Source organism: Staurois parvus, unplaced genomic scaffold (genome assembly GCF_062004578.1).
Source record: "Staurois parvus isolate SC_StPar_1 unplaced genomic scaffold, SC_StPar_1.0 ptg000425l, whole genome shotgun sequence".
NCBI lineage: Eukaryota > Metazoa > Chordata > Amphibia > Anura > Ranidae > Staurois > Staurois parvus.
Window position 1 is genome coordinate 3,496,438 of NW_028318221.1, and position 25,232 is coordinate 3,521,669.

The window sequence follows — 25,232 nt, forward strand, 5'->3', positions numbered from 1 at the left end:
AGGAACTAGTTTTACATTGAACTTACGCTCGTTGATGGGACACAGCTGTTCCGATTCTTGACCACAGGCACGTCCCAAAGCAGTGTCTCAAACAGGGTTGGGAAAACCAAAAGCTAGGAATCCTAACCGCCTCCCTCTCGCCATATAAGGAAATGACGGGCGCAAGGCGGTTCTCTCGCTCTGGGTGGACATCATCTTACCATTACTAAACCACAACTACAACACAATTTAGAGGAGGGCATACAATAATTGTACAATGACAAAGAATTGGTGGTTCGGCCAGCAAATAAGGGCGGGGGGATCGTTGTTTTAGATAAAAATTCATACAATAAGGAAATGGACAGGATTTTGGCAGATAAAGATATGTATACAACATTAACCACTTGCCCTCCTGAGGATTTACCCCCCTTAATGACCAGGCCTCTTTTTGCTACTCGGCGCTGCACTAATTCAACTGATAATTGCACGGTCATGCAATGCTGCTTGCAAACGAAATTTACGTCTTTTTTTTCACACAAATAGATCTTTCTTTTGGTGGTATTTGATCACCTGTGCGCTTTTTATTTTTCATACTATAAACAAAAAAAGACCAAAAATTTTGAAGAAAAACGATATTTTTTACTTTCAGCTATAAAAAATATATAGTAAACTCAAAGTTAGGTATAAATTTAGGCCAAAACGTATTCTGCTACATGTTTTTGGCAAAAAAAAAATCCCAATAAGTGTATATTGATTGCTTTGTGTTAAAGTTATAGCGTCTACAAACTATGGTATAGATACTGCAATTTACGCCAATTTTTTGCTATACAGCGCTATGCTAGTTTAACGGACAATTGCACGGTCATGCAATATGGTACATAAATGAAATTTACATCCTTTTTTTCCCCCAAAAATTGAGCTTTCGGTGGTATTTGATCGCCTGTGCGGTTTATTTTTTTTGCGCTATAAAAAAAAAGGCTGACAATTTTGAGGAAAAAAAAAAACAATATTTTGGACTTTTTGCTATAAAACATGTCCAGTAAAAAAAAAAATTTAAAATCAAATTTAGTCATAAATTTCTGCCAAAATGCATTCTGCGACATGTCTTTGCTACAAAAAACCCCAATACATGTAAATTAATTGGTTTACGTGAAAGTTATAGTGTTTACAAATGGCGGGAAAGATACAGGATTTTTAATTTTTTTTTATACTAATAATGGCGGCCATCAGTGACTTATGGCGGGACTGCAGCGGACATTCTGACACTGGGGGGGAACTGACTTGGGTCACTGACATCCCCAGTGACACCAATACGGTGATCAGTGCAAAAAAAAAACATTGACACTGTACTAATGGCACTAGGGAGGAAGGGGTTAACTTTATTATTCAGTGAAAGGGTTAACTGTGTGAGGGGAGTGTTTTACTAGGGGGCGGGGGTGTGTACTGCAGGGAACACCGCTGATTGGGACAGATAAACTCTTCTGTCCCGATCAGCGTGTTAGGAGCTGTCAGGGAACTAACAGAAAGCACAGCTACTGTGCTCTCTGTCACTGATTGCCGCTAATCGCCGGGACACAGCCGGTAACTACCAGCTGTGATCCGGCGACTGACATCCGCGGCCGTGATCGGCAGGACAGGCAGGGCGGCGGCGCGCCCCCTACCGGTTTTAAAAAACACGTTTTAAAACGTGGTTTTGCCCAGCCATGCCGCCCTGCACACCGTATTTCTACAGTGGCTGGGCAGCATGTGGTTAAAAAATAATCCAGTAAATAGCTATAAAAAGGAATTAGGTAAGATTGACAGGTTATGCACAGGGCATCCTAAATAAAAAGAAAAGGCCTATCTCATTCCATTGGCTCCCCGCACTCTAGTCATGTATTTGCCAAAAATTCATAAAGATACTAACAATCCTCCGAGATGCCCTGTAATCAGTGGAATAGATTCCATCACTTCGAGAATAGGCGAACACATTGACAATTTCTTACAACCTTTGGTGAAAAATATTCCTTCTTACCTTAAGGATATCAAACAGGTTATTAACTTGTTAAGCAAACAGAGACTTAATAGGGATGGATGGATGGATGGATGGTCACTGCTGATGTGGCGTCCCTCTATACGATTATACCACACAATTTGGGGCTGGAAGCAGTTGACCATTATCTGGCCAATGGATCAGATCTTCCCATGATGCCGAAATCGTTCATCATGGAACTCGTGAAATTTGCAGCTTCATATAACTATTTTTGGTTTGGCAATCAATATTATTTACAACAGAGAGGTGTTGCTATGGGAGCTAAGTATGCTCCTAGCCTGGTCAATTTGTTTATTGCCAGGTGGGAGGAGGACATCGTTGGTATTACACAGGCTTCACAACTCATTTTGTGGGCCAGGTAGATCGACGACATCCTCCTCCTGGGAGATGGCACTTTTGAGTCCCTACGAGCATTTATGACCTCTTTAAATCAGAATGATAGAGGGATTAGATTGGAGTATGAAACCAGTCAAATAGCTATTCATTTTCTGGATCTGAGGATTTCTAGATAAGGATTGATCACTTCCACTTTCTTCAAACCCACAGATCACAATGCCTACATCCCTACTGACAGCTGCCATTATGAGCCATGGTTAACATCAATTTCACGTAGCCAATTTTTAAGACTACAGAGAAATTGCACCAATATTGAGGATTTCCATACACAGGCATTGTTATTGAAGAACAGATTTCTAGAAAAAGGCTATGACATGGCTAGCCTCAATAGAGACCTAATTTCAGTTGAGCAGGTTGATAGGAGTGACCTTCTTTAGGAGGTATCAACTAGGAAAAAGAACATTGAACAAAATAGGCGTCCTTTCATAACTTCTTTTTCTGTTTAGCATCACTCTATCAAAAAAAAAAAAAAAATCACACACAAATACTGGCATATTTTGCATAACAATGGTGTTTTGGACCTAGAATTATATATAAAGGGGTTCCATCATTGCGTAGTAGAATCGCTCCAAACATGTACGACCCTCCCAGCCGTTCTACCTTTTTTCAAAATCTCAAAGGATATTTTTAGATGCAAAAGTACACCATTTGTCAGATCAATAACTGTTCACGTAGGGGCATATTGTCTTTTAGGTCAACGGCCACCTCTAGAGAACATGACATTCTGCCCCTTGTCACGTTCTTCCTCTAATGTGGTTTACCTCCTTCAATGCCCGTGTGGCCTCCAGTATATTAGAAGAACCACTCGTACTTTGTAAATCAGAATGAAGGAGTACGTAGGGAACAAACGATGATTTAAGGGACATAGTGTCTCTCAACAGTATGCTACATTTCATAAGGATCCCGCAGCAACAATATTTTTGGGAATTGACAAATGAATTCCACATTGGCGTGGTGGCGCCATTAGGAGGGAAATCTCTAGATTAGAAACTAAATGGATATATAACGTTACATTTATGAACTCCATGGTATGAACAGGATTGGGACATCAATGCCTTTATTAACAATGCCTGCTGGACCTATCCAATTATTTTAGTGGTTCTGTCTGTGTCTCCATGTGGTTGTTCGTATATACCAATTTAATTTTAGATATCTTGATTAGATATGAGGATAGGACATACATTATAATAATCTAACATGTTATTCATTATTTTATATTATATATTAATTTTTAAATATCTTATTAATATTGTGTTTGATGGAGTTATTCATATGATAGAACCTATTTTTGACTATCTTGATTGGATAGGTCTCTCGATGTATTTAATATCTGAGAGTGGAAATTGTATATTCTACTGATTGCCATGTATATTAATTTATGCACACTAGATGGCAGTGTGGATGTGCACTCTTTTTATATATATTTTGTTGATTTGGAGCAGTAACCTCTAAACCTGATCTGGATAATTAGATTCATTATACATAATTATATATTATCTACAAATTTCATTATCATATGCGATTTGGCCATACCATGTGGATTTAGTCATTACATATGTGTTTGGCCACTATTTATGTCACTTTTGATCCTTATATTGAGGCTTGGTTTTCACACTGGATTCTTCTGGTATCACATATTGATGGATAGGATTGTCAAACTGATGCTTGGATTAACTTCCTATACTGACCTTGCAGCTCTGTATGTCCTTATGCGAGTCTGGCCACTTTTTATAGATTTGGCTATTATGAACAGCTCTTTAAATTCCAGGTTGCGGCTAGGTTTGCAGGCTGGTTCTTTTTTGTACTGTTTAAACAATGGATGGAATTGTGAATTTGAGGCTTGGGTTCACTTCCTATGTTATCCACTACCAGTGATCAGTTTGTGCTGGTTGTCCTCCAAATCGACGCTTGGATATTCCTTATTTAAGCACGGTGGCAGAGGGAGGCTATGTAGCCCCTAGAGGACGTCTTTTGATGACGAAACCCCCCCGGGAGGAGCCTCCCTCTGACATCATTGCGCTGTCGGCCATCTTTGAAATGCATTATGTGAATGCTTTTAATTGTTCTACAGCATGTAAGTAGGATTCCATTTGCACAAATAAAGAAGTTTTTGATACGTATTGCACTATGAGAGCCATGTTTTTGCTTTCATGATCTTGTTTGGCACTACACTTCAAGTTCACATTCAAGTTGGAGGTTGGGAAGATCCATGTTCTGGGCATGACACGGAAAGCCTACTAGTGCACTACATTATAATGCTGGTTGGGATCCCCTGTAATTAAAGGGTCTCCATTTCTGGTAAGCCTCCATTCGAATATTTGGTAGTGGTATGCACTTTAGTGACCATTTGAAGCAAGTTTATCCACATTTGCACCTAGAGGATTGTCTACAGTATTATCATCGATTGTGGAGTTTTTTTTTCTATATATGGACTATATTACATGTCTATATGGACAATTAGCTATTGTTTTGACACTTTTTCATAAGCCTTTTATTTGTATCTGTGGTGAATATATTTTGTGTAACAACAATTAACTTACTTTCAGCCTCAATCACTCTTCAGAGGTATGAGGGTTTTCATAAGGCATATGAATGAAATTCCTTGTTAATTTGACCATACATCACTGTTTTCCATGCACACTCAAGATTAGTGTATTCACATTGATTTTTTTAAAAGTTTGATCGCCTTTCAGAGGTGTGAGGGTCTTCATAGTGCTTTTGTACATCATATAACGGCTCACCTAGTGCAGTATCCTTTCGAATTTAGCCCTTTAAGAGAGGATACCCTCTTTAATACTTGCAGCTGTGTGATATTAGTTGATCAGGGATTTGGCGGTTTAATCCTATACACAATGCTTTTTCTTTGCTTCCCTTGCCTGTTTTTTATTTTGTTTACTACACTGAGGTCTGATGGTTTTTACTGTGTTCCAGTACAATTCTGTGCAGGAAAAAAGCAGCATGCGGTGAACTTATGCTCATTGATGGGACACAGCTGTTCTGCTTCTTGATCACAGGCACATCCCAAAGCAGTGTCTCAAGCAGGGTTGGGAAAACCAAAAGCAAGGTATCCTAACCGCATCCCGCTCACCATATAAGGAAACGACAGGTGCAAGGCAGTTCTCTCGCTCTGGGTGGACGTCATATGACGTCCTCCCACTGTAACCGCACGTGCGCACCCCCGGGGGCACACAGCACGGCGATCGGTGGTGCGCTGTCTCCCTGGAACACAGCGGATCACCGATCAACGGAAAGAGCCGAAGACGTTGGCTCTGTCATGTGATCAGCTGTGTCCAATCACAGCTGCTTGCATATAAATAAGGAAATGCCAGTTATTGACATTTGTCTCCTCACGAGCTGTCACGCTGACAGCTCGTTAGGAGAGCCGGTAATCGGCATTACTCAGAGGGGACATGTACACTGATCATCAGGGCACTGATGATCAGTGTGCCCCGATGACCAGTGTAGCCCCATCAGTATCACCTGTCAGTGCCCATCAATGCTACATAGTTAGTCTGGCTGAAAAAAGACAAAAGTCCATCCAGTTCAACCATAGAAAAAAAAAAAAAAAAAGTTATAATCCTATACCCACAGTTGATCCAGAGGAAGGCAAAAAAAACCCAGTAAAGCATGATCCAATTTGCTCCTGCTGGGAAAAAACTTGCTTCCTTATCCTTCAAGTATGCAAAATCAAAGATCCCTGGATCAACCTTACCTATAAATGTTAGTATCCAGTTATATTCTGCGTATCTAAGAAACAATCCAGGTTCGTGTGTAGGGACCACTCCCCCTGACCCATTGTCTGCCGACTGAGGTAATCTGCCTGCCAATTCTTAATGCCTGGGACATGCGCGGCAAAAATGCGAGAACATGCTGGTCCACCCACTGCAAAATGAGTAATGCCTCCAGCTGCTGCACTGCTCGTTCTAGCTTGGTGGTTGACTTAAGCCACTGCTGTTTAATTGTCCAATTGACTCCTGACCGAGAGCCTGACAGCCCCGATAGCCTGACCACCTGCAGGCCCAGGCTGCTGATGGGTAGCCAAAGATCCTCCAGAGCCCAGCGATCTAGTGCCAGTCTCAAACCCAGGACAACTCCCTAGCTGGACAGGCTGGCACCCATCGTGACTACCATTCAGTGGATGCAGGATCCTTAAAGGAGGGAAACTCCTCCACCTGTATCACAGCAGCTTTACTCAACCTCAAAATGGGGGGGATCCAGCACAGAGGCAAGGTCCACTTCCTCAGAAGGGCTTCCTGAAAGGGCTAGCGTACTGAAAAGTGCTTTGGAACCACAAAAAGGATGCTTCGGGCATTCCCATTCTTTTTAAATAAACTTATCAAAATACACGAGTTAAGGAAAAAATGGACCTAGCCGGCTTGTGTGTACCAAAAGGGGCAGGCGCGTCGTCAGCTACCCCAGCAGAGTCCCCATTTTTAAACATCTTACTTACAAAGTAATTATTGCAGTCACAAGCACTTCCTCTTTTGCAATTAGAGGCAGAAGACGCTACCTTACTATCCGACGACTCAGGGCAGACATCTTCAGGGCCCGCATAGAATGCAGAGTCTGCAGCGGCAGAGCCACACTAGGGCTCAAAAATGTTCGAAGATGCAGGTGATGTCACGGAGCACGTCCTGCTCACCTTGCACTCGAACACTGCCTCCACCAAGAAGATGAACATCTCCAGGACTGTTGAGAGCACGTCCAGAGGGACAGAGAACCCTGAGGAACCAGCTGCCTCCCTAAGGGGATCAGGAGGGGACATGTGTGCCTAAGACTCCATATGGCCAACCAACTTAGGCAAGGCACTGCCAAAATTTAGGACACCCAAGGGGAAGGGGGGGGGAGAACAAATGCCTCCCCCCGCCCCCCGCAGGGTAAACTACAGCACAATGGGAGGTACCCCAGGGAGGACTTCCCACCACACCAAATCACCAGTGGAGCACTGTGGGTGCCGACATGGATGTCGCCTGTGGATACTGCTGTGCGGACCGTGCCTCAGAAAGTACACCCTCCTACAGCCTGGCAACCAAAAACGTGGCCACCATGCACTTACCTAGCCAGCTCTCAGACGTCAATGGGGATCACTGGCAAGATGGCCACCTTCACGTGGCTACAAGAAAATGCCATGCATTTCAGTCAGCTCCCATACAAGTCAATGGGAAAGTCCAACATAAAATGGCCATTCTTCCTGTCCACTAATATAGCTGCCGGAACACCAAGTAAATGGCCACCGGCTACAGTAAAGGACATGGCAGCTGCAATGCAGCCTCCTGGACCCCTATAGGGGACACCTACCATGAAGAACCCGCAAAGACCATTTAGAAGGCCCACTTCCCAGCCAGGGGTGCCAGAAAAAGTAGGCCCAAGCACCAGGGACTGGGTTGTAGGAGGAAGAGAGGGAGCCTGCCAGGTGGGACAAGAGGAAATACCAGAAGCCAGGGGGAGTAGGGAACCCCTGCAGGACCAACCACTCCAGGGGAGCACTCACTTCACACACCCCGTCTGGGGAGGGAAAGGAGGGAACATTTATTTACCGATCCAGCGGAGCATGCAGATAAGGCTCCCATGACAGATCCACCTCTCCACCGAATGGGGGGGGATGTCAGCCAGTGTAACACTGACTCCAGCACCCAGTCATAGGTTTCCCCACAAAATATTTAACTGGCTGGCCGCCCCGGACCAGAATGGGGCTATTGCAGCTGACCCACTGCGTGCGCCCGCTGGCCAGACTGGGGAGACCACTGGATCTAGATTATCTAGCTTATCACCCAGCCTGGCTGTTGATTGAAAATCTCTGCAGAAAAAAATCCCAGGAAAAAAGGAGAAAAAAGGAAAAAAAAAAAAAGCTATGGAACTACAGGTTCCAGCAGGGAACTCCTGAAAAAGAAATAACTGGCTTGCCTATAGCAGAGAGGGGTTTTACACCAGCTAGGACTGCCCATAGGTGGTGGTGTGTTCTTTTTCTGCCCAGTGTCCTACTCATGTAGGTGGCGATAAAAACCCTATGGTCAAAAATCAGAAGAGCTGCGAAAAGTGCATTTTCAAATCACCTAGATTTTCCTGCTGTATCCATCTACAGCAGTTACATCTCACCTTACTGTCATGTCTAATGCTGGCCATACATTATGAAAATTCCATTCAGTGGGTGGCCCTGTCAGCTACCTCCCGCACGACAACCCTGGATTGAACAACCAAAGAAGCCAAAACCCAGCTGCACCCAGAAAAGGCCAAAACCTGGCTGCATTCAGTCAGGTGCAGCCACGGTTTAGGTATTTTGCCAGGTAGCAGGCAAGGCTGTCAAAATACAATAGTCACAGTGGAAAATTCATCAATCCATGCTGTATATAGGAAGGCTGAAGGAAAAAGAGCTAATATTTCAGGTAATACATATGTTTATAAATGGTGCATTATCTAACTAGTTTCAGTACTCTGTAATAATAAAGTCACAAATAAATGCAAACTCTTGCATGCAAGATCTTACAGATACCAGTATAAAATAACAATCTAGTTATGTATTCAGAAAAAAATATAACACACACACACACTATACACGTCTAGTATAAACACCTGAATCTATTTTTACATTACCTTTTGCAGGTAACTTTAAGTAACTTGAAGTGGGAGGGTCAGTACTCAACTACTTTGGAGTACTCTCAGGTATACACTATAAAGATGCTTGCAGGAAGAGAATGCATGGGGTTCAACTCATCACTGTGCTGCTGCTCTTTCATTGAGCAATCAGTAGGTCAGGAAAGGAGAAGACTAAGGAAGGACCAGAATTTCAGAAGCTGTTCTTATATACAGATAACTACTATGACCAGGATTTAAAGGGAGGGTTGTTAAAAATTAAAGTGTATGGAATTTTATATAAATGATCCACATGCATATCTAAAAGAACACACTGAAAAGACTACAAATATACTGCTGCATACCGGAAGCAGAATTTGAGGCGTTGAATAAGGAACCAGACTCTGCTGAGGTTTCTTTGCTGAAGAAATAGTCCTCTCCAGATCCTAGTAAGTTATCAGTCTGGATGTCGACTTTTAAATCCTCCTTGAACAAATTGTCAGAGAAGAGATTGTCTAGTAAAGCTGCATTGCTAGATGAACCCTTAATTTCTCCAGGTATAGTACTGGTTTCTGCAGTTACAGGAGCTGAATGAAGGCCTAACAAATCTGCTTCGTCTTCTTCTTCTTTTGGCTCTGGCAGCTGTGTATTACTGTCAGCTTCAAACATATCTGTAGTGTTTACTTCATCTGCTACATTGTCTAATCCTCGTTCTTCACTTTCCAATGCACTGTGCACTTGGGAAAAGTCATAGAACTCCTCATCAGAAGGTTCACTTTTGTTATCACTTGTGCCTTCTTCAATCTCCTCTTTAGAAGAATACTCCTGGGCCTCAATGTGAACATCTTGTCCTTCCATTTGATCTAAAACAACAATCCAAAAAAGGTTTGTGTAAGACTTACAGCAAAGTATACAAATGTAGTGCTCCAATTATAAAATTCCAGCAGTTCATTGTATTCAAATCTTTGAAAATGATACTGCGTGTGTTGGGGTTAAGCTCTCTGGATAAGTATAAATGCCCTGTAGAGCAGAGTTGAATTACTACAATATTAAATTAACTACTTCCCAGCAGAGATATAAAAGGTCACCTCACAGCTTATCTTCTATAAAGAATACCAAGGTTTACATGCATAACCTCTTGCCCTCTGGAAGATTTCCCCCCTTAATGACCAGGCCTTTTTTTTTTCTTTTCGGCACTGTGCTATTTCAACTGGTAATTGCGTGGTCATGCAACACTGTACCCAAAATGAAATTAGTCTGTTTTTTCAAAGATTTTTTTTTGGTGGTATTTGATCACCACTGGGTTTTTTATTTTTTGTGGTATAAAAAAAAAAAAGAAAAAAAAAGAAAGGACAGAAAAAGTTGAACCCCCCCCACCCGATATTTTCTACTTTTGATTATAAAAATATCCAGTAAATTCAAAGTTAGCCATAAATTTAGGCCAAAATGTATTCTGCTACATGTATTTGGTTTAAAATTAAAAAAAAAAATCCCAGTAGGTGTAGATCAATTTGTTTGTGTAAACGTTATAGCGTCTACAAGCTATGGTATATATATTGGAATTTACACAGCTTTTACTTTCTGATTGATCACATTTCTTGAGGTGCTGAAACGCCAGGGCAGTGAACTCCCCCCAAATGACCCCTTTTTGGAAAATGATAATTTTTTTTTTTTTTTACTCAAAGTTGTCACTTACATGATATATTGCTCATGCATGCCATGGATAAACGTGGAATAACAATCCAAAACACATTCTGCTACTTCTTCTGAGTATGGGGATACCACATGTATTGTTGTGCGTATAAATTGCTTTGGCCCACAATCAATTCATACAAATCTTTCATGAAAAACAACGGAGATGCGAAACGCAAGTCCTGCCAGCGAATGAGGCTGATCCTGCTAACACTGCATTTTTGGGAACACAATACAAGGGATCCACTAGTATAGTTTGATTCGTGATCAATATATTGATCCGTACAAACACTATACTAGTAATGGCGAAGATCAGCAACCTACGGCGTGAGTGCGATACTGTGAGGGCAATCTAATGCTAGCTGACCCTGGCTGGGAGGGGAGCTTACTGACCCGGACGCTATCTGATGTCGCTAGTGGCAGTACTAGTGATCAGTGAAAGATTCTATATACTGACACTGTGCTAATGGCACTGGCTGGGTGACAGCGCGAACAAAGGGTTAAATGTGCTAATCCGACGTGTGTAAAATGTACTGCTTTTACTCAGTGCAGTGTTCTCTCTTCTGTCCCTGAACCGGCACAGGGGGCAGCGGTGGGGGGTGGGGGCATGGGAGTGGGTATGCATACGCACTCCCAGAAATAGAAAGAGATGTAAGGGTACATTGCTTTGCCCAGAGCCGCTGCTCACGCACACATTGTGGACGGGCAAGTGGCAAGTAGCTAAACAAAAAAAATTTCTCTTAATATTGTTTTTTTTTACGATTTAGCAAAAAAAAAAAACAAAAAGAAAAAAACTTTCAGAGTAGTACAATGTTACCATAGTAACATTGTACTATGGGGGGTAATCAAGGATTTTTTTTTTTCACAGTTTGCATTGCAGGAGCAATAAAGATTATTGCACCTGCAATGCAATGTTTGCTTTGAACTGTCATGGATTAAGTTCATGACAGCTCAAAATACAGTGATCTGTGATTGGCTCCATACACCCAATACAACTGAAGGTTGGCAACACAGCAAGCAATGCTAACAGGCCCAGAGCAAGGGAATCAGGCTCCAAACTCAGAGAGAAGCTTGAAGCACCTTATGGCTGAAACTGGTGTCGACACAGGCCTGAACAACCATCCGGTAAAACTTCACAGATGCGCGAACAGAAGACCAGGTGGCGGTCTTGCAAAACTGAGAAACAGATGCCTAGTATTGAAAAGCCCAACAGACACCAACTGAACAAATAGAGTGGGCTTTAGCAGGAAAAGGAGGATTCCTATCCTTCAAGGCATAAGTCTTAATGATGACCCACCTAATCCACTAGGGTTGGTGGAACAAGATGCAGGATAGCCCCTTCAAGAGTCTGCAGGCAAGAGAAGCAGAGAATCTAAAGTTCGTATGACAGTGGCCAAAAGGTATATTTGTATTGTGCATACCACATTTACAATACAGAGAGACCTCTCTGGGTTGCTTTGGAGCAGGACAAGAGAATGCAGGACTATGACCTGGTTAAGGTGGAAGGATAAAACCATTTTAGTAAAAAGGAATAATGAGGAGTCCCTGATCTCTCCAGACCAGGGGCGGACTGACTATTCGAGCACTCTGGCACTGCCCGAGGTCAGTAGGGGGCCCCATGAAATGCCCCTGGTACCTTTTTTATAGGCTTTTTTAAGTGTGGGCAAGGACACAGGGGCCCCATGATCCCCTATTGCCTGGGGGCCCCATGAGTTGTCAGTCCGCCCCTGCAACAGACTTGGATTTCAATAGGCAAGCTGTCAATGCCAGCAACAGTGAAGCAGAATGGTAGACTGGTGCTCAAGACAGTAGGACTGGAGGAATGTCTGTTATCTCGATCCTGGGAAGCAGTCAAGGAAGAATTCTTAGTGAACGGAAGGCATATATCAGCCAGAACAGATTGCAGGGGGTCACCAGTGCATCCACTGCAGAAACCTTTGGATTACTTATCCTGGCCATAAACCTGTCCACCTTGTTGTCCAAAGAGGATGCCAGCCCAACAAGCTGGAAACATTTGAGAGAACCATCCAGGTTAACAGGAGAAAGAACTTCCCTGAGTCCAATCACCATAGTGGAACATAGGCCCTCTGGCCACTCCAGAGACTCCAGAGCTTGTCCCATGCAGTCACTACACAGAGCTGCACAGGCTTGGAGTGTAAATGGGTGATAAACACCCAGAATGAGGCAACCATGAGGCTTTTGTACCCTCATGAAGAATTGGACCACTGGAAGCTTTTTGGAGCGCAGGGTTCACATATGAGCTCGGAGGCTCATCACTCATTTTCGGGTTAGAAACACATAAGTTTGGGCCGTGCCCAGGGGTTGGATCCAATGCAGACTTCTGTAGGCTTAGAATCACTGTCTGTATTGTTTGCTGCACTTTGGCAACTATGACCATGGTGGAGTGATTCTTCAAGAGAATGCTGTCCAGATATTTGATAAAGTGGATTCCCAAGAGCACAGCAGCTAGTTAAAAAGGAACTGGGAGTACCTGAGGAGATAAGGGGATATTCTGAGGTGTGGAATAACCTGAAAACCTGAAGTGCAGAGTTTCGAGAGGAACCCTGAATAACCTCATCATGGTCCAGTGCAGTGTGAGCTGGCCTGCCCCTCACACCATATTCCTTCTGTATGATGTCCACCATGAGGGTGAGGGGATCCCCTGAAATATTCTCAACCTTACCATCAGTGTAGAGACTGTTGGTGTGGGGCGGAAGGCGTGGGGACACCCCGCTACAACAGGACATACCCTTTGCCCATGAAAGGGTCCTCTGGGCCAAAAACTACTGGGATTCAGATTGCCAAATCACTGGAACTGTACAGCAGTCTGCAGCTAACTGCACATGCTGAACAGCTACACTGAGAATGTGTGAGTACTGTTCATTGAAGCACTGCCAAGGACCGACTCATCGGGAAGCTGCAATAGCTGACTGTACCAAGTAATGTCCATGTAGCATTTCTGAACCTTATTTTTCAGGCATGGCACCTTTTGAAAGTATGCTAAAACTCCAGATGCCCCATCTAAAATGGGATTCGCCCTTCACAGCAGAGTCCTTGGTTCCACCTCCCCCTTTCATATGGGAGTTCTCAGTAAACTCCCCCAGTCCCTTTCAAATGGGAGTCCTACTTGCCATTCTTCAACACAGTACAGCAAGGGCAGCAGAACAATGGGAAGAAGGCAGAGTAGGTCTTCGGCTCCGTTCACACCTATGCAGTTTGCTTTTTGTTCGTTTTGCAGTGCTTTTTGCAGTTTATTTTTTACATGTTTTTACCACATTTTCTTAAGCTTTTTTTTTTTTAAAGTGGAATTTTTTTTTTTGCTGGGCAGAAAAAAAATTCAAAATGCGGCAAAAACACACTATCATGCATTTCAACAGATTCTCCATTGAAATCTATTGTAGCAAAAACGGTGCTGTTTGCTTTAAAAAAAAATCCCTGACCCTTTCCAAAAACGCAGCAGCTCAAAAAAGCATAGATGTGAACATGTTCCATAGGAAACCATGTTAAATGGACTGTAGTGCGTTTCTGCAAAAAGAAAAAAGCACTAAAAAAAAACGCATTGGTGTGAAGGAGGCAGATATCTGTTCCATTTCTAAATGCTGGGGCTGCCTTAAATTAGCATCATTTGTGCCCAGGTTGAGAAATGATGGTCTAGTAAACAGCATGGTGGTGCTTCACATGTTGACCATAGTCAGGTATTCCTATTAGCTTTAGCAATAGCAAAGGATTAATATTACACAAGATTTATTTAGTGTAGTTTTTGCAGCACTTTACAATACTAAGACCATGCATTTAAAGACATCTGTTGCTTTGCCTACATTGCACAAGAGAAAATTCAAGTGTATATAAATACTAACACATTTCTCTTACCTGTTCCCCTTTTTTTATTTTTAAATATCTGAAAATAATGGGAAGGCTGAAGCTTTCACATTAACATAGGCAGCTTTGTGGACTATAGACATGCACATAGGCAGCTTTGTGGATTATAGGCACTCACAGGATCTAAAAAGGTAGGTTGTTAAAATGGTTGTAAACCCCCCAAAAAAAATCAAAATTGAATTGACCAGTCTACCTCACACAGCATAACAGCAGAAGTCATTTGTCCATAGTCTGGCCAAGAAAGGAGCAGCCAGTCATCTGAAATTCTCTCTGCTTTCCTATGGTAAAAAAACCCCAACACATGAAAAAAAAAAAAAATGTGTCTCCACATCCCTCTCCTGTGACTGACAGACTAATTAGGGGTCTGATGCATGAGAGAAGGGGGCCATCCACACAGATCACTACCAAAATAGCCTAGCTCAGGAGTTACTCAGCAGACAGACCCTGCAGACACTGTGCTTATCTCTACTAACAGAAGAGGAGGGGAGATACATGCTTTCACAGGTCATCATTATCAACTGAGAGAGGGGGGGAGGGCAACCGGCCTCACACAGATTTAACCCCACAGCTGCCAGGGAGAAAGCCGAGGAGGATCACAATTAACCCCTCAATGACACTAGCCACTTGTACTGTGTAACTATCGGGCGTTACTTGAAAGTAGGGCACTTCAGTAAAAGTGCCCAACCATTGAGGAGTTAATTGTGATCCTCCTGCTCGGCTTTCTCGTGAGCAGCTGTGGGGTTAAATCTGTGTGAGGTTGTTTGGCTCCCATTAGTTGATAATGATGAGCTGTGAAAGAATGTATCCCCCTCCTCCTCCCTTAGTAGAGAAAAGCACATAATACTGGCAGGGTTCCGCTGAGTAATTCCTGATAGTTACACAGCTCACTCCAGCCCATGAAAGCCTGCAGTCTCTGATGCCTCAAATGCCCTATGTTTATGGGGATAATTTTTCTCAGTCTCCTCAGGCTGGAGCTGACTCCTAATTAGTCTGTTAGTCACAGGAGATAGATTGTGGCAAAACAAATTAGTTGTTGTTTTCACTGTAGGAAAGCAGAGAGGATTTCAGATGAAAAGCTCCTTTGATAGCCAGACTAAGGACAGGTGACTTCTGCTGCTATGCTGTGTGAAGTAGACTGGTCATTTCAATTTAGATTGTTTGGGTTTACATCCACTTTAAATTACACAAAATGCAATAAGGACTTTGTCTAAGACAATGCAATAAGGCAAACGAGCACTGCACAAATATTGCATTCTCCCCATTCCCTTCTTTCCTTCCTTTTCTTTTCAGTTTTACCATTAGTCTTCCTTACCCTATTTCTACCTACTGCCCACATTTGGATAGTTCCTAATTAATACAAACATAACTGCTCCAAAACAACATGCTTCATATATTAATTTCCTGAAAAAAAAAAAAAAATTCAAACAATTCTATAACATTTTTTGCGATCGTTACCTTGCCAGTCAAGTGTTTGAAAGAAGTTACTCTTTAGCACATCAGAGTTTGGTTGCTCTGGAGAATGTTCTGCTGAGCACGTGTCTGCTTCATACTGTGCAGTTGATCCTGGCTGTCTGGGTAGTTCAGGTTTTCCTAAAAGAGCAAGATGTATTGTTTACAATATCTAATCTTTATTCAGTGCCTGCTTCTTCTTTTTCACATGCAGAAACAGTATTAAAAATGAGTTATCCAATTCCTCAACTTGTCAAAGAAAACAAACTAGCAATTTTAATTCTCAACATAAAGGGGAAGAATTAGAACCCAGTCAGGTTTTTATAGTTATTGGTGTCTCTGCTGATTCATCCACTCTTATTTGTTCTGTCATCAAGATGGAAAGGATAGAAAATCCAAAATTTTACAGCTGTCAACATAACAGGAGATGATTACTATTAACCTGATAACTGTTTAAGAGGAATTCCACTCACTTTTCTCCCACTTCCAGTTGCATATCTGAGCAAGTGAGTGAGGGAAATCTAACAGGACACAGACAGCAAAAAATAAATTGACAGGGGTTTAACCCTTTCCTACTCATCTAAAGCTATATAGAAGGTTTAGCTATACATAAAATGTAAGCAATTTTCCGCAACAGACAAGTCACAAAGAGAAAGCAGAGTTCAGGAAGGTTATATGTTTCCGAACAATAAAATAAAAGGTTTTAAAGAATCCTCTATTCCAATGCCCATTTACCAAATTTTGACAGAATCTCTTGTTGCTCTTCCCGGCTTGAAAACAGTATTTTAGGAGTCAATCGCTTGGTGTTGAGGTTTTCCCATGGTGGAGTGACACTTGCAGCTCTGTCTCTAGAAGACACTTCAACTTCCAGATTTACTTGAAATAAGTCTGGGTACTTTTCTTGTATGTCACAGGCATCCAGATCATACCTACAGTAAAATCCAAAATGAAATAAAAGAAGTAATTGTCAAACAGAAGAAATACACTTAAGAAATACTTTGAAACAACAAACTGTTGTAAGGCAGAATAAATATATCCCGATACCTAAAATAAAAATGAAACCAAAATGAGACATGTCACATCCCAGATAGAAATGTAAGATACCAGTCTTCTGCCTTGTCTTCCTACTGTTCTTTATCCAGTTAGTAATAACATTTAAAATATGGCAAAGTAAGAGTAGAATAAATAAAAAACAACAGATTCCAACTGTTACTGGTACACTGGAGAAAAAAAACAGGAAGTAAAAAATGTTCGGGAAGTGCAAGGTCAGCAAGTACACGGAAAAAGTTAAAGTAGGAAATATTTAAACAGCAAGATTAATGATCATATGACTCCAAAAAACTTTTTGCCAGGTTCTTGAATAATATATACAGTTCAAAGTGTAAAAAAAATTATGTGGGCACGTTTAGAGAAGGCTTTGTTAGTGCCTGCATTGACGAGGCAGGTGACAGTGCTTAAGGAACATAACTGCGTTTGGGAACTGTAAGTGATTCATGAAAGACTGAATACAAAACATAAGTGTGGTACTCAGTTCTATAACCCCGTAATGCATTTAAACATATCTACATACTTTGCAAACTTCACAGTAGTGGCATTTCTTGGAACAAAGCCTGTGTGAAACTGAATCTGGAACATCTTCATTGAAGTCATCTGGAACATAAACATTTTCAATACATAAGAGTTAAATCATTATACAAACACACATAATAAAAGCAATGTGAGAGATTATTGCATACAAGGAAGCTGAAATGTAAAATACAATACTCAAATTTGGAGCCCAAGTCTCCTACTACCACTTTAGTGTTCGTAAAGGTCCTATTTATACCAATGCATTGCAGTGATGTATGTTAAAAGTACTGGTGTGTTATGGTGCATTTCATTTTGAGTAGCACCCCAATTAACCCTCACCATGCAAATGAACTGCAGGATACTACAATGCAAGGCAACTGAGTTGGGTGAAAATGGTGCAGGTACATTTTTTCACCTGCTTTGATACCATGTTAATTTAATTATACAAATGGCCATCTCTTAACACAGCACACCAACATGCAATCCAAAGTGCATTAACCCAACACATAGGAGACAGGTGTGAAATCAGACAAAAAGATATTGTAGGTATAGGCAACACTTTTCTTTTTAGTTTTGAAGAGAAGAATAGTAGAATAGGGAGGGTTTAGAAACCCTGTCAAGTTTGTATTGCTGTTTATGCTAGGTAGATTCATTCTCTATTGTCGTGGAGGCGGGGGGAAGAAGGCGATCGGAAATCCAAAATTTTACAGTTGTCACTAGAACCAAAGAAAGGATACAACTTTCAATAGGGTCTATGTTTCTAATTCACTTCAGTTAGAAAGATTTCTGCTCACTTCCCGTTGTGACTCCTGTACAAAAAAAGAATGGGAATCTCCCCAATGGGGCACAGACAGCAAAAAACAAACTGAACTGGGGTTTTAACCCTTCCCTGTATATTTATGAAAAAAGAAAAAAAAAAAAAGTTGGCTGAACTTTAACCACTTGTCCTCCGGAAGATTTACCACCCTTACTGACCAGACCATTTTTTGCTATTCAGCACTGCGCTATTTCAACTAATAATTCCGCAGTCATGCAATGCTGTACCCAAATTAAATGTATATCCTTTGTTTCACGCAAATAGAGATCCAATAAAAATCCAATATTTTCTACATTTGGTTATATAAAATATCCAGTAAACTAAAAGTTAGTCATAAATTTAGGCCAAAATGTATTCTGCTACATGTCTCTGGTAAAAAAAAAAACAAAAAACAATACTTGTATATTAATTGGTTTGTGTGAAAGTTATAGAGTCTGCAAACTATAGTATATACGTATACTGGAATTTATGCAGCTTTTACTTTCTATCACATTTCTTAAGGTGCTAAAATGCCAGGGCAGTACAAAAAAACCCCAAATGACCCCTTTTGGAAAGTAGATGCCCAATGGAATTTGCTGAGGCATGTTCAGTCCATGGAACATTTTATTTTTTGCCACAAATTTTTGGAAAATGACAAATAATTATTTTATTTAATTTTTACACACAGTTGTCACTTAAATGATATATTGCTCATGCATGCCATGGGTATATGTGGAATAACACCCAAAACACATTCTGCTACTTCTCCCGAGTATGTGGTAACATGTGAGACATTTTGTCAGCCTAGCTACATACAGGCCCCCAAAATCCAATGCCCACCTCCAGGCTTTCAAAGGGCATGTTTCCTCATATCACTTTCTCACTACATATCACAGTTTCGTATCCCTAAACCGCCAGAATAGTACAAATACTCCCCCAAATGACCCCTTTTTGGAAAGTAGACACCCCAAGGAATTTGGTATTTTGCAGATATAATTTTTGTCACAGGGTTTTGAAAAAGAAAAAAAGAAAAGAATATATACATTTTCGTTTTCCAAAAACTCGTGGGAACAAATGAGATCTGCAAAATACTCACCATGCCTCTTAGCAAATACCTTGGAGTGTCTACTTTCCAAAAAGGGGTCGTTTGGGGGGGGGGGGGGGTGCTTCTACTACCCTGGCCTAAGGGCCAACAGTAGAAGCTTATGCCAGACATCACCCACTTTTCTAACCACTTAACGACCAAGCCTTTTCTGACACTTTGTTTACTTGAAAAAACTTTTTTTTGCTAGATTTTTTGCTAGAAAATTACTTTGAACCCCCAAACATTGGCTGGGTAATGGGTGATCAAAGGATTAATAGGGGCAATCAAAGAGTTAAGTGTGCTAATCTACCGTGTGTGTAAAATGGAATGCCGTCTTCATTCTTCTCTCCCTGGCCGGCGTAGGGGGCAAGCATTAGCACAAACACCCAGAAATAAAAAGTGATGTAAGATTACATCGCTTTGCCCAGAGCTTCCGCTCACCCACACATTGTCGGAAGGCAAGCAGCAAGTAGTTTAAAAAAAAAATTCTCAAATTTTTTTTTTTTTTAAACATTTTTTTTTTTTTACATTAAAAAAAAAAAAATACTTTCATCAGAGTAGTGCAATGTTACCATAGTAATGTTGTAATACTCTGGGGGGATGATCAGGGATGTTTTTTTTTTTTACACTTTGCATTGCTTAGCTCCAGCTGGTCACATGGTACAGGGTGTTGTGATTGGCCCCATGTGCCATGCAAGAGCTGTGGACCAATCACAGCTCTCCAGGAACAGAGGCAAAGCTTTTATGACTGATTCATAAAAGCTTTGTTGTCATTGTGATCGCACAGCGATCACAGGATCACCGGGTCCTGATTACCAGGATTCTCATTCCACTGTGTCTGCTGTGCCCCCCTGTGTTGGCAAAGCACCAGCGACATACAGGTACATTGCTGGTCCTGTAGCTGCTGCCCATCCGCAGTACATTCTGAGCGGGCGGCCTGAAGGTGGCTAAATAAAAACGATTACCTTATTTTGCTAACAAAACCTTTTTGGTACTAAATAAGCAAAATAGGAAATAGTAAAATATCTTCTTGAACTAAAAGTCAAGGTTCACTAGATGGATGACAATAATAAACTAGGTAGTTTAGCAAACTTAAGTTTGTACATAAGAAAATTAATTACCTTGGCTTGCAATCTACCACCCAGTGTAGACCTTGCATGATAAATGACTATTAGGACATCACCCTGTACTGTAACATCTAATGGAATTTCAGCTTTGACATCTTCAGTTTTAAAGTCCCTGTAAACAAACAAATAGGGAAAAAAAATCAAAATCAAAAAGAACAAATGCATCCTATTTCCACAAAAATCCTTTAGAAATTACTATGTCCAGTAATTTCAGAAAATAATATACCTATTTTACAAATTTCTTTTAATTGAGCACTGAACATTTAATCTATGTACAAAAATTCCTAACAATACATTTGAAATGCACACTTACCTCATTTTATCATATTCCTGTGAGGTAGTGGCTACTCGCTCATCTCCAACATACACTTCACAGAAAGGCCGGCAACCATTGCGCAGTTTACTGAACAGTGGAACTGGGGTCATAAATATGGACTTTATAAGAATTGGTTTACTGTGAGGAATGATTGGCTCCTCCGCCATCATGTCACACATGTATTCTATGTACCTGAAACATGGAAGATTTTAGATTTTTGGCCATATAGATTATGATAAAACAATCATTCATCTGAACATTGGATTCATCTGGCAGAGGGACTAGTTGACTTAGCTATAGACTAATAAGGGAGAAGTAAAATCGGTGCAATTTCTTAATCCAATAAAGTGCAGTTTACTATAGTAATCAAAAAGTGTTATTCTAACTCCTCTAATCTGAAAAAAGGGGACAGTTATTTAAACCACTTTCGTACATTTTATACATTTTCTAATGCATTAGGGACATCTGCAACATGGTAGAAGTAATTAGGCAGCATAGTGCCTGCCTGAATTACTTCTTACATACTGAAGCTGGCTTGTTTAATATAAACTTGTTCTTGCAGCCATAAAGTTTGTAAAATGTTTAACTGCCATAATATAACACATACATCCCCAAATTGGAATGCCGGGGAAAAAATCCATTTAATGAAAAAAAATATTGTTAATGTAAAGAAAAAGTGTATAATTGTATTCAACAGAATCACTGCCTGCGTAACAAAAGTCCTTTATAAGTCTACATGGTACTCTAATAATCAATACAATGCTATACTATGTTATGCAAGACATCAGAGCAAGAATGGAAAAACATACCTTTTATGAGAAGGCCATATGCCAGGTGGACATCTCTTCATACTGAACATATACACAGCAGCTTCAGCAGTGGAAAACAGACGGCAGAAGCACAGGAAAGAACATACCACCACAGCTGATGCAGCTCTTCCATCCTTCAATGTAGGCACATTATAAATTAATATAGTTTATAAAAACTAAGCATCAACTATCAACAATTACAGTCATTGTAAGTTTAAAATTGTTCCTGCATAATCTGATTACAGGTGAGACTAAAAAAATTTGCATATCGTGCAAAAGTTCATTTATTTCAGTAATCCAACGTAAAAGGTGAAACTAATATATGAGATAGACTCATTACATGCAAAGCAAGATAGTTCAAGCTGTGATTTGTCATAATTGTGATGATTTTGGCTTACAGCTCATGAAAACCCCAAATCCACAATCTCAGAAAATTAGAATATTACATGCAATTAATAAAACTAGGATTGTACATAGAACAATATCGGACCTCTGAAAAGTATAAGCATACATATGTACTCAGTACTTGGTTTGGGCCCCTTTTGCAGCAATTACTGCCTCAATGCGGCGTGGCATGGAAGCTATCAGCCTGTGGCACTGCTGAGGTGTTATGGAAGACCAGGATGCTTCAATAGCGGCCGTCAGCTCTTCTGCATTGTTCAGTCTCATCTTTCTCTTGGCAATGCCCCATAGATTCTCTATGGGGTTCAGGTCAGGCGAGTTTGCTGGCCAATCAAGCACTGTAATCCCACGGTCATTGAACCAGGTTTTGGTCCTTTTGGCAGTGTGGCCAGGTGCCAAGTCCTGCTGGAAAATGAAGTCGGCATCCCCATAAAGCTAGTCTAGTCTGCGGAAGGAAGCATGAAGTGCTCCAAAATCTCCTGGTAGACGGCTGCGTTGACCCTGGACTTAATGAAGCACAGTGGACCAACACCAGCAGATGACATGGCTCCCCAAACAGGTGCGGACGGACCATTTGGAAACTCGGGCACTGCCTGAGGACCCGGGGTCAGTAGGGGGCCCCATGAGATGCCCCTGGTACCTTTTGCATAGGCTTTTTTGAGTTTGGGCAAGGACACAGGGGCCCAATGATCCCCTATTGCCCGGGGGCCCCATGAGTTGTCAGTCCGCCCATCCCCAAATCAACACTGACTGTGGAAACTTCACACTGGACTTCAAGCATCTTGCAGTGTGTGCCTCTCCATTCTTCCTCCATACTCTGGGCCCTTGGTTTCCAAATGAGATGCAAAAGTTGCTCTCATTAGAAAAGAAGACTTTGGACCACTGAGCACCAGACCAGGTCTGTTTTTCTTTATCCCAGGTAAGACGCTTCTGACGTCGTTTGTTGTTCAGGAGCGGCTTGACAAGAGGAATATGACATTTGAAGCCCATGTCCTGGATCCGTCTGTGTGTGGTGACTCCAGCCTCAGTCCACTCCTTGTGAAAGTCCCCAACACTTTTGAATGGCCTTTTCCTGACAATCCTCTCCAGGCTGCGGCTATCCCTGCTGCTTGTGCACCTTTTTCTTCCACACTTTTCCCTTCCACATAACTTTCTATTAATGTGCTTTGATACAGCACTTTTGGGAACATCCATCTTCTTTTGCAATTACCTTTTGAGGCTTTCCCTCCTTATGAAGGGTGTCAGTGATGGTTTTCTGTACAACTGTCAGGTCACCAGTCTTTCCCATGATTGTGATTCCTACTGAACCAGACTGAGAGACCATTTAAAGGCTCAGGAACCCTTTGCAGGTTTTATGGCTTAATTAGCTGATTAGAGTGGGACACTTTGAGCCTAGAATATTGCACCTTTTCACAATATTCTAATTTTCTGAGACTGGGATTTGGGGTTTTCATGAGCTATAAGCCATAAGCATCACAATTATGACAAATCATGGCTTGAACTAACTTGCTTTGCATGTAATGAGTCTATCTCATACATTAGTTTCACCTTTTAAGTTGCATTACTGAAATAAATGAACTTTTGCACGATATTCTAATTTTTCGAGTTTCACCTGTATATCAGCAAGCAGAAAAATAGTCATTTAAACAAACACCATTACAAACAACACATACTAACCGTATGTTTTTTTTAAAGCACATTTATTAGCTAAAATAAGTGAATCCTAAAAAGGATTAAAAGTGCTAAATAAAAGTAATTTGTAACTTTTTCTTTATGTAATATAGTAAGCCTTTTGTATTTGGTGAGAACTTGCCCATTTATATACAAATGTGTTGAAGATGTAAAGTTTTTTCATAAATACAGTGCGACTAGTCAAGTGATTATATTAGGTAGGCTCTCTGACTAAGCTGAAAGCCTGAGGAATTTAGTCTTCATCTGTTTATTACAGACTCTTATTTCTGTAAATATGTTTTGCTTAGGCCCCTTTGACATGGCCGTTTCTTGCGGCCTCCAGATTCTTCCTGCAGGAATGACCGGGTTCTGCGATTAACAACAGCCACTCAGCTGCGTCCAGGCTTGGACATATGTTCCGGAACCACAGCTAATCACACTCTTGAGCGGCTACACGCAACCAGCAGCAACCACTATCAACCCGACATTTGTTTAAATGGGTTAAGTGGCCGATGCTAATCAAATAACCTGGTCGTTCCTGCAAGAATCCGCAGTTCTTGCCACAGGAATCGAGAATCCACAACAAACCAGCCATGTTAAAGGGGCCTTAAAATGTAATCTCCCACCACAGACCAATCAGAATCGCTCTGACTAATCCCAAAGGGGAAGAAGAATGGGGATTTCACATTCCTGGAGTGCTACACTGGCTGTGTGGGTACTGACATTTATGAAGGCAAGTTAAGCAGGGATGAGTGTTCGTTCACTTTTTCATTTTATCTAAAAAAGTGAACTAACCCTTTGAATTCTTGCAATGTATATACATGCCCTGGAGAGGATTTTACATCCTTGAAGGAGTACTGTTGCATTTTAAAGAAGGGTTGTAAGCTGGGGGAATTTATTAACAATCAACAAATAAAGGAAAACAGATCTGAAACAAACTTGAGAAAATGTCACCTTACGAAGTTTACTTACAAGGCAGTGTACAATACAAACATTCTTTTGATCTTGCTTCAGCCATAAATGCATATTTTTACAGATGCTGTAAAGGTTCACAAGATTTGGAGCACGTCTTCCAGACCAACCACATTCAGACACCTGTGTGGAAATTACAGTCCCAAATATATTAAAAATTGATCTGCCTGCATTTCATGCAAAATTTCAGTGCATAGTGAATATTTCATATCTCAGTGATCAGCCTGAAAAAGTTGTTCACGGCACATGAAGATTCACAGTAATTGTAACTTTCCCTTTATAACTTCAGATTTTGCTCAGCAGGAATAAACAAACAGGATATCCGCCTCCTCTCTGTTTCTTGCAAAGCTGACAAGTCCCTAGCACACACAGTGATATGCATGAGTTCACTCTGATAAAGAGATTCTATGTACATCAAATAAATTAAACCACGTTTGTTGGTGTGGAAGAACACATTGCTTGTGAACATAAAAGTTATGCTGTCATGCT

The 25,232-nt window shown here is 41.1% G+C and overlaps 1 protein-coding gene and 1 long non-coding RNA gene across 2 annotated transcripts in view; one reads left to right on the forward strand and one right to left on the reverse strand.

Annotated features, from left to right (window-relative positions):
- LOC149454520 (uncharacterized) overlaps positions 1 to 25,232 on the forward strand; it is an 86,696-nt gene that overhangs the window by 55,555 nt on the left and 5,909 nt on the right. The gene's annotated exons all lie outside the window — the stretch shown is intronic.
- Positions 1 to 25,232, reverse strand: part of GAK (cyclin G associated kinase) — a 142,081-nt gene that overhangs the window by 39,649 nt on the left and 77,200 nt on the right. Inside the window, exons 14-21 of the mRNA XM_089687442.1 lie at positions 24,744 to 24,866; positions 21,699 to 21,832; positions 20,887 to 21,081; positions 20,568 to 20,685; positions 17,568 to 17,647; positions 16,733 to 16,926; positions 16,004 to 16,138; positions 9,343 to 9,840 (exon numbers count right to left, since the gene is read on the reverse strand). Coding sequence (XP_089543568.1) covers positions 9,343 to 9,840; positions 16,004 to 16,138; positions 16,733 to 16,926; positions 17,568 to 17,647; positions 20,568 to 20,685; positions 20,887 to 21,081; positions 21,699 to 21,832; positions 24,744 to 24,866 — 1,477 coding nt within the window. The remainder of the gene's footprint in view (positions 1 to 9,342; positions 9,841 to 16,003; positions 16,139 to 16,732; positions 16,927 to 17,567; positions 17,648 to 20,567; positions 20,686 to 20,886; positions 21,082 to 21,698; positions 21,833 to 24,743; positions 24,867 to 25,232) is intronic.